The following is an 18,904-nucleotide window of genomic DNA, read 5'->3' as shown; positions in this document are numbered from 1 at the left end:
GAGGAAGATCTCAGGGCCCTAAGATCTATCTCTTCTTCTTTTCAAATCCGGCTACCCAGTTCCTCCGATCGGGCTGATAAGCCCCTGAAGGGTTTCTTTACCTTCTTTAAAGACCAAGTACGTAGTGGTATCAGATTTCCCATCCCCTCCTTCATTATCGAAGTGGCCCAGTTCTTCAGGGTCCCGATAACCAACTTTACCCCAACTCTTTCCGCATAATGGCAGCAACTTACATTCTTTTTAAGATGCACAACCTCCTTATTATGCCCATTGTCCTTCATTATTTCTTTGTCTGCCGGTTTGGGGACAATGCATTTTCTTTGTTTGCCTGACTAAAAAGCCGGTTCCTTGATGATACCCCTTCTTCTTGATGGAAAGAAAGGTTTTTCTACATCAGCCTTCCCACTCCTCCTCAGTGCTTGACTGGCTTCCTTCCCAGCCTTCCCGCTCAGCCTGATCTTCCCGGGCTTATAAATTTGAGGAGCCTTTTATCCGAAGCCAAGAGCTTGTGGAGGGGAAGAAGTTCTCATCTTCTCTCCTCCTTTCTGAAGACAACCTAGTAACATATGGGTTGAGTGCCTGGGCAGAGAACTCTATTGATAGGGTGATTGATGCTATAGCTAACTCGGGCGCTCAACCGGGTAATTTTCTTTTGCACTTATCTATTTTCATTCCTTTTTTATTATTATTCCAACGCACCTGTCTTACTCTTTATTTCATTTTCTTGCTTAACAGGTAACTCAGAAATGTATGAGGCCTTCGCAAACAGGCAGGCTGCTGAGAAGACAGTGGAGAAAAAAAAAGGCTGCTCGTAAAGCTGCCTTGGAGAAGAAAGCTCGGGCCCAACAGGCAGCTGCTGAGGCTCAAAACTCCGCGGCGGCCCAGGCTATCCTTCTGGAAGGTTTTGCCTGAGCAGAAAGCCAAAAAAGAGAGGTCGCTTATCCTAATCCCCCGTGTGAATCTGCGAACCACATCCCTCTCATCCAAAGGAAAAGGAAAACGACTTCAGGCCGGAGCTGATTCTCCTCGGTGATGCTGAGGGAAAACAAGGAACCTCTCAAGCAGTCCAATTCGCTCCTTTCTCCTCCAACCAGATTCTCACCGAGCCCTACCACTCCAGTCCACAAGGAGTCTGGGGCAACCTTTTCCTAGCGGGGCTTCTTCAATGAGGGTGAGGATTGTCAAAAGTTTACTTTTTCCTGCTGAAGAGAGTCACTTGCGGGGTTTATCCCCCAACCAAAAATTATTCGATGGGACTTCTCGGGCCCTCTCGATAAGCTTTTCCACTTTCCTTCTCATTTTTCTCCTTTTTCTTTTATTTAAATATTTTTTCTCCTTGCAGGGCCTTCAAATGCTAGTTTCTGCCTTCGAAGAAGTGTCCTTCCTGATCAAAAAGGAAGCCGGTCGAGCCCGGGCTACCCAAGAACTTCATGGACAACTCCAAGGGGAACTGTCTAGGGTCCAATCATCTCACGAAGAGATGGTCATTGACCTCCGTGCCTCTTTGGAGGTGGCCAATCGGCAAATGTCAATGACCCAGACAAACATTGCAAAGGACAAGGAGGACGTTGATGCCAGCCTTGCTTGGGAGGAAGCACTACAAGGGCATATATTTGCTTTGGAGTTAAAGAATCATTCTTTAGCTGAAGAAGTAGAGAACCAACAATCTCGGGCAATTGCTGCGGAGAACACTCTGGCTGCCTCCCTGCATTCTCACGAAGAGTGGCAGACCTCCTTTCTTCATTCTCCTGAGTTCAAAGTGGCCGTAGAAGACAAATCCTACGCTTTCTTAAAAATAGGTTTCATCAAATTTCGGGAGCAGTTTGAGGAGGAATGCCTTCTTCCTGCAGATAAAGAAGGCTTCCCAGATCTGTACAGGTCCATTGAATCCCTCCCGAAGGATGATGCAGAGATCGGGATGACAAGTGCGGAGAGTAGGAATGTACATCCCTATGTATTTTTTATTTTTTTATTACTTCTTTCGGGCCTTTATCAATGAATTATTATTTCGTGTCTTTTCCCTTGTTATATTATTAATTAATTCCAGAATGAAAATACACTGAAAACTTTGATGAGAACCTGGAAATATTTTAAGTCCCGGACAATAACCAGGATTCTTCTGATCACACACTACCCCATGTGGAATATTAAAATCTTAGAAATTTTTTAAGTGTTGGAGAATAACTGGGAAGTTATGCCATTTGTGTTTAATAAGTTATCAAGGATTTAGGCCTTCTGAGTTTTAAGATATTACCGGGGCTTCATGCATCCTGGGTTTAAAGATATTACCGGGCCCTCATGCCTCCCGCGTTTAATGATATTACCAGGCCTCATGCCTCCCGAGTTTAAATATGACGCTTTGCATACTTTTTGACAAGAAAATAACTTCATTAATTCTTTAGATAATAAGTACATTTTTAAGCATAATATTTATTCAAATGAAAAACATTCCATGGCCTTTTCAAAGATCGACCCTGGTTGTCTTCTAAATATAATGCTCCTGTACTGAGTCTTCTTATTACTATTGTAACAACCACATGCTATCCCGATCTTGGGTTTCCTCGGGGGTCTTTTTCCGTCTTGGGTTCCCACTGGGGCCTTTTCCCTCATGGGCTTTCCCATGCGTCATTACTCATAAGACTCTCCACACCAGATTGGTGGAGTGATACCTTTTCAAGTCTCGATCCCATGACCTCCTAGCATAAATACATAGTTCAAAGAGACTTGGTACCAATTGAGCTAGTAAGGTCCATCCCACTTGGCTTATAATTTACTCACTTCTCCAGTCGGATTGGCTTTCTTTAAGACCAAGTCACCAACTTGGAACTCCCGGGGTTGTACGCGCTGATTATAAGCTCTGATAATTCTTGCCCTACAAGATTCCATCCTGATAAGCTGCCTTCTCCTTTTTTTCTTCTATTAACAATTCTTGGGCTCGGACCATATCATTCTCTTCTGGTAGCTTTGAACCCTAGCAAATGTTTGCCCAATTTCTACTAGCAGTACTGCTTTAGATCCATAAACCATGCTATAAGGGGTCTCTTGAGTAGCAGTCCGAGGAGTGGTTCGATAAGCCCATAGAACACTGAGTACCTCTTCCACCCAATCTTTCCCTATTCCTTGCAATCTAGCCTTTAGAGTTGCACAATTACCCTGTTAGTGACCTTTGTCTGTCCACTGGCCTTTGGGTAGGCTATCGAGAAAAATGACTGAATAATCTTCATTTATTTGCACCAGGTTGTGATTTTGCTTCCTTGCAAGTGTCGGCCATTGTCTGATATCATCTTCCTGGGTAGTCCGAACCTACAAACAATTTTTTTCCATAAAAATTTTAGTACCTCTGCCTCAGTGGTTTTGGCAAATGGTTCGGCTTCCACCTATTTGGAAAAATAGTCTACCGCTACAAGTAAGAACTTCTTCTGCGCTTGGACCATTGGGAAAAATGACCATGATATATAGTCCCCATTAATCAAAGGGACAAAACACTCGAACAGGCTTCATGGGTGAAGCCGAGTTGTGGATGAAATTACCTTGTCTCTGACATCCTTCACAAGTTCGGACCACTTCCCGGGTATCAGTGCTCATAGTGGGCCACCAAAATCCAGCCAATAGTGCTCTCCTAGTGAGTGTTATGGGACCGAGATGATCCCCACAATATCCATCATGAATTTCTTTTAGCACGTATTTAGTCTCTTCGTCGACCAGATACTTCAACATAGGACCCTTGAAAGACCGTCGATACAATTCTCCACAGGTAATACTCAGGCAATTCCCATTAGAAATTAATTGAGCAGGGGGGCATCCAGGAATCTGCTTGAATAACAGCCAGGATGGTTTCTATGGATGAAACAAGCCGGGCACTTTAAATAACACCCCCTTCTCCCTCGCCTGTCAAAGAATAGGCCATTTTGGCTAAGACACCAGCTTCACCATTTTCCTCTCTAGGGATCTGCTCCACACTCCAATCAGTAAAACTTTCTGACAGCCTTTGGATAACCCTCAGATACTCTTTCATTCTCCCTTCCCGCACTTTATATGAGCCTCTAATATGTTGGATGACCAGCTAAGAATCTGAATAGATAATAATCCGGGTTGCTCCAGCCTCTTGGGCAGTCTTCATTCCCATTATCACAGACTCATACTCAGCCTCATTATTTGATGCCTGGAAATCTAGCTTCATTGGCACTTTCACTTTTCCCCCCATAGGTTAAACGAGAACAATTTCTACTCCACTGCCTCATTTACTTGTCGCTTCATCCACAAACACTCTCCATACCTCTTCTTACCTTGGCTGTGCCATTTCTGTCAGAAAATCAGATAGAGCCTGGGCCTTTATAGCAACTCTTGGCTGATACGTGATGTCATATTCTCCCATCTTGATTGTTTATTTGACCAGCCTTCTCGAGATATCAGGGTTAGTCATGATTTTCCCCAATGAGCTGTTGGTAAAGACCACATTGGGATTTGACAAAAAATAAGACCTCAGCTTCCTTGCAGTTATCACTAGAGCAATAGCTGTTTTTTCCAATTCAGTGTACCTTAGCTCGGGTTCTCTCAAATCATGACTCACATAATAGACCGGCCTCTGATCTGCCCCTTTTTCTTGAATAAGAAACGAACTGACAGCATAATCTGTGGCCGATAAATATACAATCAATTTTTCTCCCAGTCCGAGCTTTACCAGGATTGGCAGCCCGGCTAAATTTTTCTTTAATTCCTAGAAAGCCTGCTCAGCCTTGTCGTCTCACCCGACCTTTCGAGCTTTTTTTAGAATTTGGAAAATGGATAGCTCTGGTGTGCTGATCGGGAAATAAAACGAGACAGGGCAACAATTCTCCTGGTCAATTTTTGCACTTCTTTGACTGACCGAGGAGATGACATCTCAGTGATGGCTCTGACCTTCTCGGGGTTAATGTCTATCCTTCTTTATGTTACCATGAAGCCCAAGAACTTGCCACTTTGGATCCCGAAGTTGCATTTTGATGGATTCAACTTTAGCCCATACTTTCTCAAGGTTGAGAAAGTTTCCTCAAGATCAAAAATAAAGAATGTTGTCTTCTTTGATTTAATCAAAATATCATCCACATAGACTTCAACGTTCCTTCCCGCTTGCTCTAAGAAGATCTTATCCATCAAGCATTGGTATATGGCCCCTGCATTCTTTAGACCAAACGACATAACAGTGTAACAAAAATTACCACCAAAAGTTACAAAGCCAACCTTTTCTTGTTCATCTTTGGCTAGGGAAATTTGATGATACCCATGGTAGGCATCCATAAAGCTCAACAATTCATAGCTAGAAGTAGAATCTACTAGCTGATCAATTCTTTGTAGAGGATAACAATCTTTGGGGCATACTTTGTTTAGATCTCTGAAGTCAACACACATTCTCCATTTACCCGTAACCTTTTGGACCAACACCACATTGGAGAGCCAGGTTGGGAATTGGACTTCCCAAATCTGGCCAGCTTTCAAAAGCTCCTTCACTCGGTCTGCAATCACTTTATCTTTTTTTGGTCCAAAATGCCGCTTTTTTTTTACCACTGGCCGGGCGCTTGGCAGGTTATTCAACTTGTTCTAAGCTACATAAGCTGGGATGCCCACAATTTCTGCTATGGACCAGGCAAAAACATCCACATTCTTTTGTAAGTATTCCGACAGTTAGGCCTGGGTGGAAAGATCCAAATCCTGGGCAATTTTGGTGGTCTTCCCAGGTTGTCTGGGAATCAAAGTGACTTTCTCTTGATCTTCTTCCACGATGGATTGCACTTCTTCTACCACACTAACCTCCCTTCCCGGCCTTTTGCTATCACCAACCTGGCCTTCTTCTTTTCAACTCGGACTGTTTCATCATAACACTTTCGAAAAGAAGGCTGATCATCTCGCACCTCCCCGATCTTTCCCTTCACTGGGAACTTTATCTTCCGATGATAGATGGAAGCCACTGCTTTGAAGGCATTCATGGCTTGCCTCCCTAGTATAACATTATAAGAGGATGGCGCATTGACCACAGTGAAAATGGTCATTACTGACTTTCTTAGCTCCCCGGATCCCATTGTTATGAGGAGCATGATTTCTCCTCGGGAGCGGAGGGTGTGACCAGCGAACCCAAAGAATGTTGTTTCCACGAGCTCCAAACTGTGATTCTTTAGATCTATCTGATCCAAAGCCTCCTGAAATAAAACATTGACAGAGCTACTTGAATCGACAAACACCCTCCTAGTGGTGCAGTTGGCAATCTTGGCATAGATGACCAGAGCATCATTATGAGGTAGACAAATGCCCTGCAAATCCTGGGGCCCAAAGCTAATGGTGGCTCTTATTCTCTTGTTGAATTGTCTACTCTCAAAATCTCTTTTAGGCTCCAAGTTTTCCTCGCCCGGTTGGAGTCCCCATCTGTAGATACTCATGAAATCATTTTTATCACCCCAAAAATGGGGAATTTCCTTCGATCTTTATCCTCCCAGGCCCATCCTAATGTGGGAGGCATGCCTCTATTATCTGCGGCCGGTCTGGAACTCGGGGCCCGGGCTGGAAAGGTGGGCCCCGAGCTCCGTGGCACCCAAGGGGGTCCCCTAGCCTTTTTTGGTGCTGGTTTGGCTTCTTCAGGATTCGTCCGAGGGTACTCCCTCTTCAATTGCCTACACTCACTAGTGTCGTGATGACATTTCCAAGGATACAAGTATATACATTAGATGTTTGTTGTTAAATTTTCTTGAAAGCTGAAATAGTATGTTGCGGTGTATTTATTAGGTTGGGCTGGTCTGCGTTGTTGCAGGGTTGACGTTGCTGATGCAACTGGAGAGTTTTGGGATTCTTCTTACGGTAAATTTCAGAAAAAAACCTCTGTCAATATTTTAATTAAGATTCAATACCTAACCACAATTTTTTAAAATTCAGCCATTGTTGGTTTTTCATGAAAAATACATTAGGATAATTTATTCATGTCATTTTATTTTAAAGAAACATAGGTCATAACTCATCATGAGATAAGATTAAGTATTTATTTTTACCTACAAAGAAATATGTATTTTGCAGCTAGTTCTTGGCCTCGAAACGACCATATCAACATGGAGGAAATGTTGATGGATGATGTCGTACCCGCAAATATGTTAGCTCTGTGTTTGCCCAAAGAGCTTGTGGATATATCCAAATCTAAGCTAGGAGATGCAGAAGCTGAGAAAGACCCCCTATGGACCCTCCTAGTTTGTGAGTCGGAACTCGTGGGGAAACTTGAATTGGAGAGGAAGGTTTCTGCGAATAACTACATTTTGCATGGGGAGCCTTTGCCAAAATCTGAAGAAGAATTAATGTATGTTTTGAACATAACCATGAAATACTTAGAAGATGGTTTTGATCACAAATATAGTAGCGTGATTGAAGAGTGTGTGGACAATTTGGCTTAAATTGTTTGGGGTAATATGTTTTCTTTCAAGTATTATAAGAATAAATCTGGATTTGTTTTTCTTCAAGTGTTGTTAATTATTTAGAATCATGTTGTCATAGGACTACATGTGGGTAAACATGATAATGAAGAGAATAAAATACAAAGGCTCTTTTGTTGCAAATGATGAAGGTCAATAATTCCAGAGAGGAGTTCAAGGCTGAATCCGCTTTGGGCGGAGCTGGTAGCCGAGTCAGAGCTTCTGAACAAATTCGAGTCGGATTTGTATGAGGTGGAGTTACGATATCTTCGATACAAAGCGCAACAACCAACATCGAAAAATGATTTCGAAGAAAAGTTGTTCTTGGCGGTCGAAATCGGATATTTGTGGTCTGCGGTAAAGTGTTTTGTTTGACATGTGGTTGAAGAAATATGGAACTTGAGAGTTATTTAAAATGTTAAATTAAATATTTTGAAAATCTGAAATAGCTTGTAATTTATTGGGTCATTTGCTGCAGAGTACCGCTGATGATATAGCCGTCGCTGGCTTCCTCCGCTGATGTCTCCAACCTCTGCCTCCAGACTTAATTCGGAAAACAAAAAGAAATTGATAAAAAATCTTTTGTTTCCTAAGTGAGTTTTAAATTTATGGTAAAAATTATTTTATTTTCAAGGATACAAGTATATACATTAGAGGTTTGTTGTTAAATTTTTTTTGAAAGCTGGAATAGTATGCTGCGATATATTTATTAGGCTGGGTTGGTCTCCGTTGTTGCAGGGTTGACGATGCAGATGATACTGAAGAGCTTTGGGATATTTCTGACGGTAAATTTCAGAAAAATACTTCTGTCAATGTATGAATTAAGATTCAGTACATAACCACAATTTTTTAGAAATCAGTACATCACAAAGCTATACTTTTAGTTTTAACTCCCTACAAATCCAAATTTACAGTTTTGCCCTTATATTATTTGAATAAATATATTATTTTATCAACAAAATTTTCACGTATCTTCTCCATCTAAAATATAATTTTTTAAAAAATTGTTTCTCAATTATCATGGAATAAGAGTAAATACTTATTTTGACATACAAAGTACCTATTATGGGGTTTCAGATACTTGATTTCGCTATTTGAATACTCCAAATATATATATATATATATATATATATATGTCAAAGAGCTCGTGGATGTTTCCAAACTTAAGCTAGGAGCTAAAGAAGCTGAGAAAGACCCCCTATGGAGCCTCCTAGTTCGTGAGTCAGAACTCGTGGGCAAACTCGAATTGGAGAGGAAGGTTTCTGCGACTAACTACATTTTGCGTGGGGAGCCTTTGCCAAAATCTGAAGCAGAATTAATGTATGTTTTGAACATAACCATGAAATACTTAAAAGTTGGTTTTGATCACAAATATAATAGCGTGATTGAAGAGTGGGTGGACAATTTGGCTTAAATTGTTTGAGTTAATATGTTTTCTTTCAAGTATTATAAGAATAAATCTGGATTTGTTTTTCTTCAAGTGTTGTTAATTATTTAGAATCATGTTGTCATAGGACTACATGTGGGTAGATGTGATAATTAAGAGAATAAAATACAAAGGCTCTTTTGTTGCAAATGATGAAGGTCAATAATTCCATAGAGGAGTTCAAGGCTGAATCAGCTTTGGGCGGAGCTGGTAGCCGAGTCGGAGCTTTTGAACAAATTCTAGTCAGACTTGTATGAGGCGGAGTTATGATATATTCGAGACAAAGCACAACAACCAACGTCGAAAAATGATTTCGAGGAAAATTTGTGTTGGGCGGTCGAAATCGAAGATTTGTGTTCCGCGGTTAATTGTTTCGGTTAACCTGTGGTTGAAGAAATATTGAGCTCGAGAGGTATTGAAAATGTTAATTAAATATTTTTAATTGGGTCTCTTGCTGCAGAGTGCTGTTGATGATGTAGTCGTCGCTTTGGCTTCCTCTGCCGATGTCGTCGCCTCTGCCGCCGGACTTACTTCGGAAAACATAAAGAAATTGGTAAAAATTCTTTATTTTCTAAGTGAGTTTTAAATTCATAGTAAAAATTCTTTTATTTCCAAGGATACAAGTATATACATTAAAGGTTTGTTATTAAATTTTCTTGAAATCTGAAAAGGTATGATGTTGTGTATTTATTAGGCTGAGTTTTTCTGCGTTGTTGCAGGGTTGACGATGCTGATGCTACTGGAGAGCTTTGGGATTCTTCTTATGGTAAATTTCAGAAAAATACATTTGTCAATATTTGAATTAAGATTCAGTACCTAACCACAATTTTTTAGGAATCAGTACCTGAAAATGCTATACTTTTAGTTTTAACTCCCTACAAATCCAAATTTACAATTTTGCCTTTTTATTATTTAAATAAATATATTATTTTATCCACAAAATTTGCACTTGTCTTCTCCATCTAAAACAATATTTTTAAAAAATATTGTTTTCAATTATCATGGAATAAGAATAAATACTTATTTAGACATACGTAGTACCTATTTTGGGGGTTTAGATACTTGACTTCGCTATTTGAAAACTTCAAATATATAAGAAAATACTATATTTTCAAGCAATCATCATAAATTCAGTCATTGTTGTTCTTTTCATGAAAAATGCACTAGGAAGATTTATTCATGTCATTTTATTTTTAAAAAACATACGTAATAACTTATCATTAAATAAGATTAAGTATTTATTTTGACCTACAAAGTACCTATTTTCAACTAGTTCTTGGCCTCGCGACGGCCATATCAGCATGTAAGAAATGTTGCTAGATGATGCCGTTGAAAAGACCCGCAAATATGTTAGCGTTGTGTTTACCATAGAGCTCGTGGATGTTTCCAAACTTAAGTTAGGAGCTGAAGAAGTTGAGAAAGACCCCCTCCTAGTTCATGAGTCGGAACTCGTGGGCAAACTTGAATTAGAGATGAAGGTTTCTGCGACTAACTACTTTTGCTTGGGGAGCCTTTGCCAAAATCTGAAGACTATTTTATGTATGTTTTGAACATAACCATGAAATACTTAGAAGATTGTTTTGATGACAGATATAATAGCTTGATTGAGGAGTTGGCGGTTAATTATGGACTTAAATTGTTTGAGGTAATATGTTTTTTTTTCAAGTATTTTAAGACTAAATTTTGATTTGTTTTTCTTCAAGTGTTGTTAATTATTTAAATCATGTTGTCATATTACTGCATGTGGGTAGACCTAATAATGAAGATAATAAAATACCACAACTCTTTTTTTGCAATGATGAAGGTCAAGAATGCCAGAGAGGAGTTCAATGTTGAACCGCTTTGGGTGGAGCTAGTAGCCGAGTCAGAGCTTTTGAAAAAATTTGAGTCGGACTTGTATGAGGCGGAGTTACGATATCTTCGATACAAAGCGCAAAAACCAACGTCAAAAAAGGATCTCGAGGAAAATTTATGTTGGGCGGTGTCAAAATTCGAGATTTGTGTTTCGCGGTTAAGTGTTTCGCTGGCCATGTGGTTGAAGAAATATGGAACTCGAGAGATATTGAAAATGTTAAATTAAATATTTTGAAAATCTGAAATAGCTTGTAATTTATTGGGTCTCTTGCTGCAGAGTGCCGCTGACGATGTAGCTGTCGCTTTGGCTTCCACCGCTTATGTCGCTGCCTCTGCCGTCGGACTTAATTCAAAAAACATAAAGAAATTGGTAAAAATTCTTTTATTTCCTAAGTGAGTTTTAAATTCATGGTAAAAATTCTTTTATTTTCAAGGATACAAGTATATCTGATGATACCCCGGGAAATATCCTATACTCTCCCGGGTCATCATCGATTTAGAGCCCTTGAAGCTACGAGCTCCCGGGTCATTACCGGCTTGGGACCCGGGCAATTAGGAGACTTGAGTAGCAAGAGTGTTTCTGTCTGTGAGCACGAGAGAATAGAGATCGGGCGTTCCCCTACAGGTGTCATAATTTAAGTTATAAATATGGGGCATAATGGTTTGGTCATCATTAGGAGATCCTTTAGCGTAAAAGAGGGTGACCCGGATCAATCGAAACAGGCATGTTTTGTCATACCCAACAGTGTCAGTAAAGCATAAGTATGGGCAGCCACAACCTCATGAGTAGTGGTTGGGCACTGAAAATAAAATCATCATTGATTTTCCTCTTATAAATATCAAGGTTTGGTTATTAATAGCGGGACCACTCATATACTTGTATTCTCTTATTATAAACAAAATATCTTCTCTTCTCACAGAATACTGACTTGAGCTTCGGAGTGGCTACGTCGAAAAACCATCCGATGTCCCACTAATGATCTCTGTTATTTCAAGTGTGCATATATTCCCTGAGCCAAAGAGAACCCTTCTTAAAAGAATATAACCGATCTGGTGAAATTAATCACGCACCTCACACCCATTTTTACCTGGTCACATCATTGGCACCGTCTGTGTGAAATCTCGATCTAAGACGTTGATCATGGTTTCTACAAGAAAATATACTCGAAGGGATAATTCCGAGAGAGATCCCTCTGACTCGGAAGTCCCTCAGGAAGGTCAGCCTCAACCAACCTTTGTAATTAATCAAGAGTAACTCACTCAAATAATAGCAGCAGCCGTCCAGAAGGCTGTAGCGGAAAAATTGCCCCATGGTGACGACCAATGTGAGAACCCAAATTTTTGGGCACGTAATTATTTAATTAAATATAGACATGTATAAGAATTAATTTTCGAGTTATAATAAATTTGAAAATATTATATAATACATGCTATTGGAAATTCCAAGCCAATAAATAAATTAAATTCAAAATTCAGTACAAATCATGTATTAATTTTGAAATAAGGCTGGATATCAATCAAATTTGGAAAGAAATATTACATACAAAACAGTCTTTCTCAACAAGGAAGCATATCAATATTTATGGAAGGAGTATCTCAAAATTTATGGAAGGAGCATCTCCAAATTTTGGAAAGAATATCAATCGAATTATGGTAAGATTTTCAACTCACCCCTATAAATAGAAGGACGCTCCCATTAAAATTTCACACCTCAATTTTCGAGTTTTTGCTCCAAATTTTCAAAATTCCTCTACAAAATTCTGCTGCAGTCATCAATGTTCTGTCCAAGTTCAGAAATTCGTTTCTCTTGTTCGGATGCTTGGAATCTGATCTCCACCGTTCCGAATATGCTTTCATATGTTTTGAATAACATATCCAAATTTCATCCAAATCTAACGGTTAGTTTTTTGTTTATTGTCTTCGCAAGAAATCTGCTCAGATTTTAGGCGAGAAACAACATACCTACGGTTTTTTGTCCATAAGCAGGTTAAAATGACTTCCAAACCCGATCTCCACTGTTCATAATTTATTTAACAAACTTGTGAACGTACTGTAAAAGTTTGAGCCCGATCCAACGGTTCAATAAGGTGCAAAAAATTTTACAAGGCGGCTGATTTTTTGGTAGATGTGCTGTTGCGTTTTTGAAATATGATTCTTCTCTGGTTTCCGAGTTCTTCATGTTTTCTTCCAGTCAAAGGTAAGTGGACTTGTTTTAAACTTGAAATTTTTGGATTTATGCATGTGTTCGGTTTTCGAAAATAGTCGAGTACAATTCTTCTTCTACTTTTTCTTGTGTTTGTCATATGGTTTTGAGCACTGTGAGGATTCGACTGTATATGGGTGGGAATCTCAACCATGACGTACCCTTACGCGGTGGGGGATATAAGAATTTGCCCACGAGTTCAAAACATGCGTTAAATCTTCTTCGGATTTTGGCAAAGGCTCCCCATGCAAATTGTAGTTAGTCGCGGAAAAATTCCTCTCCAATTCGAGTTTGCCCACGAGTTCTGACTCATGAACAAGGAGGGTCCATGGGGGGTCTTTCACAGCTTCTGCAGCTCCTATCTTAAGTTTGGAAACATCCACAAGCTCTTTGGGTACTGATTCCTAAAAAATGTTGTCACGTGCAGAATCTTAATTTAAATATTGACAGAGGTATTTTTCTGAAATTTACCGTAAGAAGAATCCCAAAGCTCTCCAATAACATCAGCATCGCCAACCCTGCAACAACGGAGACCAACCAAGCCTAATAAATACGCCGCAACATACTATTTCAGCTTTCAAAAAAAAAATTTAACGACAAACTTCTAATGTATGTAATTGTATCCTTTGAAATAAAAGAATTTTTACCATGAATTTAAAACTCGCGTAGGAAATAAAATAACGTTTACCAATTTTCTTTCTGTAATTTGAATTAAGTACCGTGGAGATGACGACATCGACGGAGGAGGCCAAAGCGACGGCTACATCGTCAGCGGTACTCTGCAGCAAAAGACCCAATTAATTAAAATTTATTTCAGGTTTTCAAAATATTTAATTTAACATTTTAAACACCTCTCGAATTCCATATTTCCTCAACCACACGGAACACAAATATTTGATTTCGACATCGCCTAGCAAAACGTTTCCTCGAAATCATTTTTCGACGTTGGTTGTTGCACTTTGTATCGAAGATATCGTAACTCCGCCTCATACAAGTACGACTCGAACTTGTTCAAAAGCTCCGACTTTGTATCGAAGATATCGTAACTCCGCCTCATACAAGTACGACTCGAATTTGTTCAAAAGCTCCGACTTGACAAAGGCTCCCCATGCAAATTGTAGTTAGTCGTGGAAAAATTCCTCTCCAATTCGAGTTTGCCCACGAGTTCTGACTCTTGAACAAGGAGGGTCCATGGGGGGTCTTTCACAGCTTCTGCAGCTCCTAGCTGAAGTTTGGAAACATCCACAAGCTCTTTGGGTATTGATTCCTAAAAAAATGTTGTCACGTGCAGAATCTTAATTTAAATATTGACAGAGGTATTTTTCTGAAATTTACCGTAAGAAGAATCCCAAAGCTCTCCAATAACATCAGCATCGCCAACCCTGCAACAACGGAGACCAACCCAGCCTAATAAACACGCCGCAACATACTATTTCAGCTTTCAAAAAAAAAATTTAAAGACAAACTTCTAATGTATGTAATTGTATCCTTTGAAATAAAAGAATTTTTACCATAAATTTAAAACTCGCGTAAGAAATAAAATAACGTTTACCAATTTTCTTTCTGTAATTTGAATTAAGTACCGTGGAGGCGACGACATCGACGGAGGAGGCCAAAGCGACGGCTACATCGTCAGCGGTACTCTGCAGCAAGAGACCCAATTAATTAAAATTTATTTCAGGTTTTCAAAATATTTAATTTAACATTTTAAACACCTCTCGAATTCCATATTTCCTCAACCACACGGAACACAAATCTCTGATTTCGACATCGCCCAGCAAAACGTTTCCTCGAAATCATTTTTCGACGTTGGTTGTTGCGCTTTGTATCGAAGATATTGTAACTCCGCCTCATACAAGTACGACTCGAACTTGTTCAAAAGCTCCGACTTTGTATCGAAGATATCGTAACTCCGCCTCATACAAGTACGACTCGAATTTGTTCAAAAGCTCCGACTTGACAAAGGCTCCCCATGCAAATTGTAGTTAGTCGCGGAAAAATTCCTCTCCAATTCGAGTTTGCCCACGAGTTCTGACTCATGAACAAGGAGGGTCCATGGGGGGTCTTTCACAGCTTCTGCAGCTCCTATCTTAAGTTTGGAAATATCCACAAGCTCTTTGGGTACTGATTCCTAAAAAATTTTGTCACGTGCAGAATCTTAATTTAAATATTGACAGAGGTATTTTTCTGAAATTTACCGTAAGAAGAATCCCAAAGCTCTCCAATAACATCAGCATCGCCAACCCTGCAACAACGGAGACCAACCCAGCCTAATAAATACGCCGCAACATACTATTTCAGCTTTCAAAAAAAAATTTAACGACAAACTTCTAATGTATGTAATTGTATCCTTTGAAATAAAAGAATTTTTACCATGAATTTAAAACTCGCGTAGGAAATAAAATAACGTTTACCAATTTTCTTTCTGTAATTTGAATTAAGTACCGTGGAGGCGACGACATCGACGGAGGAGGCCAAAGCGACGGCTACATCGTCAGCGGCACTCTGCAGCACAAGACCCAATTAATTAAAATTTATTTCAGGTTTTCAAAATATTTAATTTAACATTTTAAACACCTCTCGAATTCCATATTTCCTCAACCACACGGAACACAAATCTCTGATTTCGACATCGCCTAGCAAAACGTTTCCTCGAAATCATTTTTCGACGTTGGTTGTTGCACTTTGTATCGAAGATATCGTAACTCCGCCTCATACAAGTATGACTCGAACTTGTTCAAAAGCTCCGACTTTGTATCGAAGATATCGTAACTCCGCCTCATACAAGTACGACTCGAATTTGTTCAAAAGCTCCGACTTGACAAAGGCTCCCCATGCAAATGGTAGTTAGTCGCGGAAAAATTCCTCTCCAATTCGAGTTTGCCCACGAGTTCTGACTCATGAACAAGGAGGGTGCATGGGGGGGTCTTTCACAGCTTCTGCAGCTCCTAGCTGAAGTTTGGAAACATCCACAAGCTCTTTGGGTACTGATTCCTAAAAAAATGTTGTCACGTGCAGAATCTTAATTTAAATATTGACAGAGGTATTTTTCTGAAATTTACCGTAAGAAGAATCCCAAAGCTCTCCAATAACATCAGCATCGCCAACCCTGCAACAACGGAGACCAACCCAGCCTAATAAATAAGCCGCAACATAATATTTCAGCTTTCAAAAAAAATTTTAACGACAAACCTCTAATGTATATGCTTGTATCCTTGGAAAAAAAAAATTTTTACCATGAATTTAAAACTCGCTTAGGAAATAAAATAACGTTTATCAATTTTCTTTCTGTTATTTGAATTAAGTACCGTGGAGGCGGCGACATCGACGGAGGAGGCCAAAGCGACGGCTACATCGTCAGCGGTACACTGCAGCAAGAGACCCAATTAATTAAAATTTATTTCAGCTTTTCAAAATATTTAATTTAACATTTTAAACACCTCTTGAATTCCATATTTCTTCAACCACACGGAACACAAATCTCTAATTTCGTCATCGCCCAGCAAAACGTTTCCTCGAAATCATTTTTCGACGTTGGTTGTTGCGCTTTGTATCGAAGATATCGTAACTCCGCCTCATACAAATCTGACTCGAATTTGTTCAAAAGCTCCGACTCGACTACAAGCCCCCCCCCCCCCCCCCCCCCCTAAAGCGGTTCAGCCTTGAACTCCTCTATGGAATATTTGACCTTCATCATTGCAACAAAAGAGCCGTGGTATTTTATTCTCTTCATTATCACGTCTACCCACATGGAGTCCTATGAAAACATGATTTAAAATCATTAACAACACTTGAAGAAAAACAAATCCAGATTATTTTTATAATATTTGAAAATAAACATATTACGCCAAACAATTTAAGCCTATAATTGTCAACACACTCCTCAATCACGCTACTATATCTGTCATCATAACCATCTTCTAAGTATTTCGTGGTTATGTTCAAAACATGCGTTAAATCTTCTTCGGATTTTGGCAAATGCTTCCCACGCAAAATGTAGTTAGTCGCGGAAACATTCCTCTCCAATTCGAGTTTGCCCACGAGTTTCGACTCACGAACAAAGAAGGTCCATAGGGGGTCTTTCACAGCTTCTGCAGCTCCTAAATTAAGTTTGGAAACATCCACGAGCTCTTTGGGTACTGATTCCTAAAAAAATATGGTCAGGTACTGAATCTTAATTTAAATATTGACAGAGGTATTTTTCTGAAATTTACCGTAAGAAGAATCGCAAAGCTCTCCAATAATATCAGCATCGTCAACCCTGCAACAATGGAGACCAACCCAGCCTAATAAATACGCCGCAACATACTATTTCAGCTTTCAAGAAAAAAAATTTAACGACAAACCTCTAATATATATATTTGTATACTTGGAAATAAAAGAATTTTTACTATGAATTTAAAACTCGCTTAGGAAATAAAATAATGTTTACCAATTTCTTTATGTTATTTGAATTAAGTACCGCGGAGGTGGCGACATCGACGGAGGAGGCCAAAGCGACGGCTACATCGTCAGCGGTACTCTGTAGCAAGAGACGCAATGAATTAAAATTTAATTCAGCTTTTCAAAATATTTAATTTAACATTTTACCTCTCGAGTTCCATATTTCTTCAACCACACGGAACACAAATCTCTGATTTCGACATCGCCCAGAAAAACTTTTCCTCGAAATCATTTTTCGACGTTGGTTGTTGCGCTTTGTAGCGAAGATATCGTAACTCCGCCTCATACAAATCCGACTCGAATTTGTTCAAAAGCACTAACTCGCCTACCAGCTCCCTCCAAAACGGTTCAGCCTTGAACTCCTCTCTGAAATTTTTGACCTTCATCATTGCAACAAAAGAGCCGTGGTATTTTATTCTCTTCATTATCACGTCTACCCACATGGAGTCCTATGACAACATGATTTAAAATCATTAACAACACTTGAAGAAAACAAATCCAGATTTATTCTTATATTACTTGAAAAAAATCATATTACCCCAAACAATTTAAGCCTATAATTGTCCACCCACTCCTCAATCACTCTATTATATTTGTGATCAAAACCATCTTCTAAGTATTTCATGGTTATGTTCAAAATATACGCAAAATATTCTTCGGATTTTGGCAAAAGCTCCCCACGCAAAATGTAGTTAGTTGCAGAAACCTTCCTCTCCAATTCGAGTTTGCCCACGAGTTCCGACTCACGAACTAGGAGGTCCATAGGGGGTCTTTCTCAGCTTCTGCATTTCCTAGCTTAAGTTTGGAAACATCCACGAGCTCTTTGGGTATTGATTCCTAAAAAAATGTGGTTAGATACTAAATCTTAATCTAAATACAGATAGAGGTATTTTTCTGAAATTTACCGTAAGAAGAATCCCAAATCTCTCCAATAACATCAGAATCATCAACCCTGCAACAACAGAGACCAACCCAGCCTAATAAATACGCCGCAACATATTATTTCATCTTTCAAGAAAAAAATTTAACGATAAACCTCTAATGTATATACTTGTATCCTTGGAAATAAAAGAATTTTTACCATTAATCTAAAACTCGCTTCGGAAATAAAATAACGTTTAACAATTTCTTTCTATTATTTGAATTAAGTACCGCGGAGGCGGCGACATCGACGGGGGAGGCCAAAGCAACGGCTACATCGTCAGCGGTACTCTGCAGCAAGAGTCCCAATGAATTAAAATTTATTTCAGCATTTCAAAATATTTAATTTAACATTTTAAACACCTCTGGAGTTCCATATTTCTTCAACCACACGGAACACAAATATCTGATTTCGACATCGCCCAGCAAAACGTTTCCTCAAAATCATTTTTCGGCGTTGGTTGTTGCGTTTTGTATCAAAGATATTGTAACTTCGCCTCATACAAGTCCGATTCGAATTTCGGTTCAGCCTTGAACTCCTCTCTGGAATTCTTGACCTTCATCATTACAACAAAAGAGCCGTAATATTTTATTCTTTTCATTATCACGTCTACCCACATGGAGTCCTATGAC

The 18,904-nt window shown here is 39.3% G+C and overlaps 1 protein-coding gene across 1 annotated transcript; it reads right to left on the bottom strand.

The window, feature by feature from the left end:
- Positions 1–4,384: 4,384 nt before the first annotated feature.
- On the bottom strand, positions 4,385–6,410 carry LOC142528285 (uncharacterized). Its single transcript, XM_075633331.1, has 3 exons — positions 5,788–6,410; positions 4,956–5,554; positions 4,385–4,632 (listed from the first exon to the last, which is right to left on the bottom strand). Exons 1-3 carry the CDS (start codon positions 6,408–6,410, stop codon positions 4,385–4,387), a joined length of 1,470 nt encoding a protein of 489 aa, XP_075489446.1.
- Positions 6,411–18,904: the final 12,494 nt, after the last annotated feature.

Source organism: Primulina tabacum, chromosome 16 (assembly GCF_025594145.1).
Source record: "Primulina tabacum isolate GXHZ01 chromosome 16, ASM2559414v2, whole genome shotgun sequence".
Lineage (NCBI taxonomy): Eukaryota > Viridiplantae > Streptophyta > Magnoliopsida > Lamiales > Gesneriaceae > Primulina > Primulina tabacum.
The sequence above is the reverse complement of the archived record's forward strand: the minus strand, read 5'-3'. Positions and strand labels throughout refer to the sequence as shown.

Bases quoted from the DNA above. Each gene is read 5' to 3' on its own strand.
- LOC142528285 (XM_075633331.1), bottom strand. From the start codon at position 6,410: ATGAGTATCTACAGATGGGGACTCCAACCGGGCGAGGAAAACTTGGAG. The intron at 5,555-5,787 runs GTTAGTGTGGTA...TAACCTGCCAAG, and splicing joins GCAAAAGGCCGGGAAGGGAG to CGCCCGGCCAGTGGTAAAAA. The intron at 4,633-4,955 runs GCAAGTTCTTGG...TATCGGCCACAG, and splicing joins CAACTTCGGGATCCAAAGTG to ATTATGCTGTCAGTTCGTTT.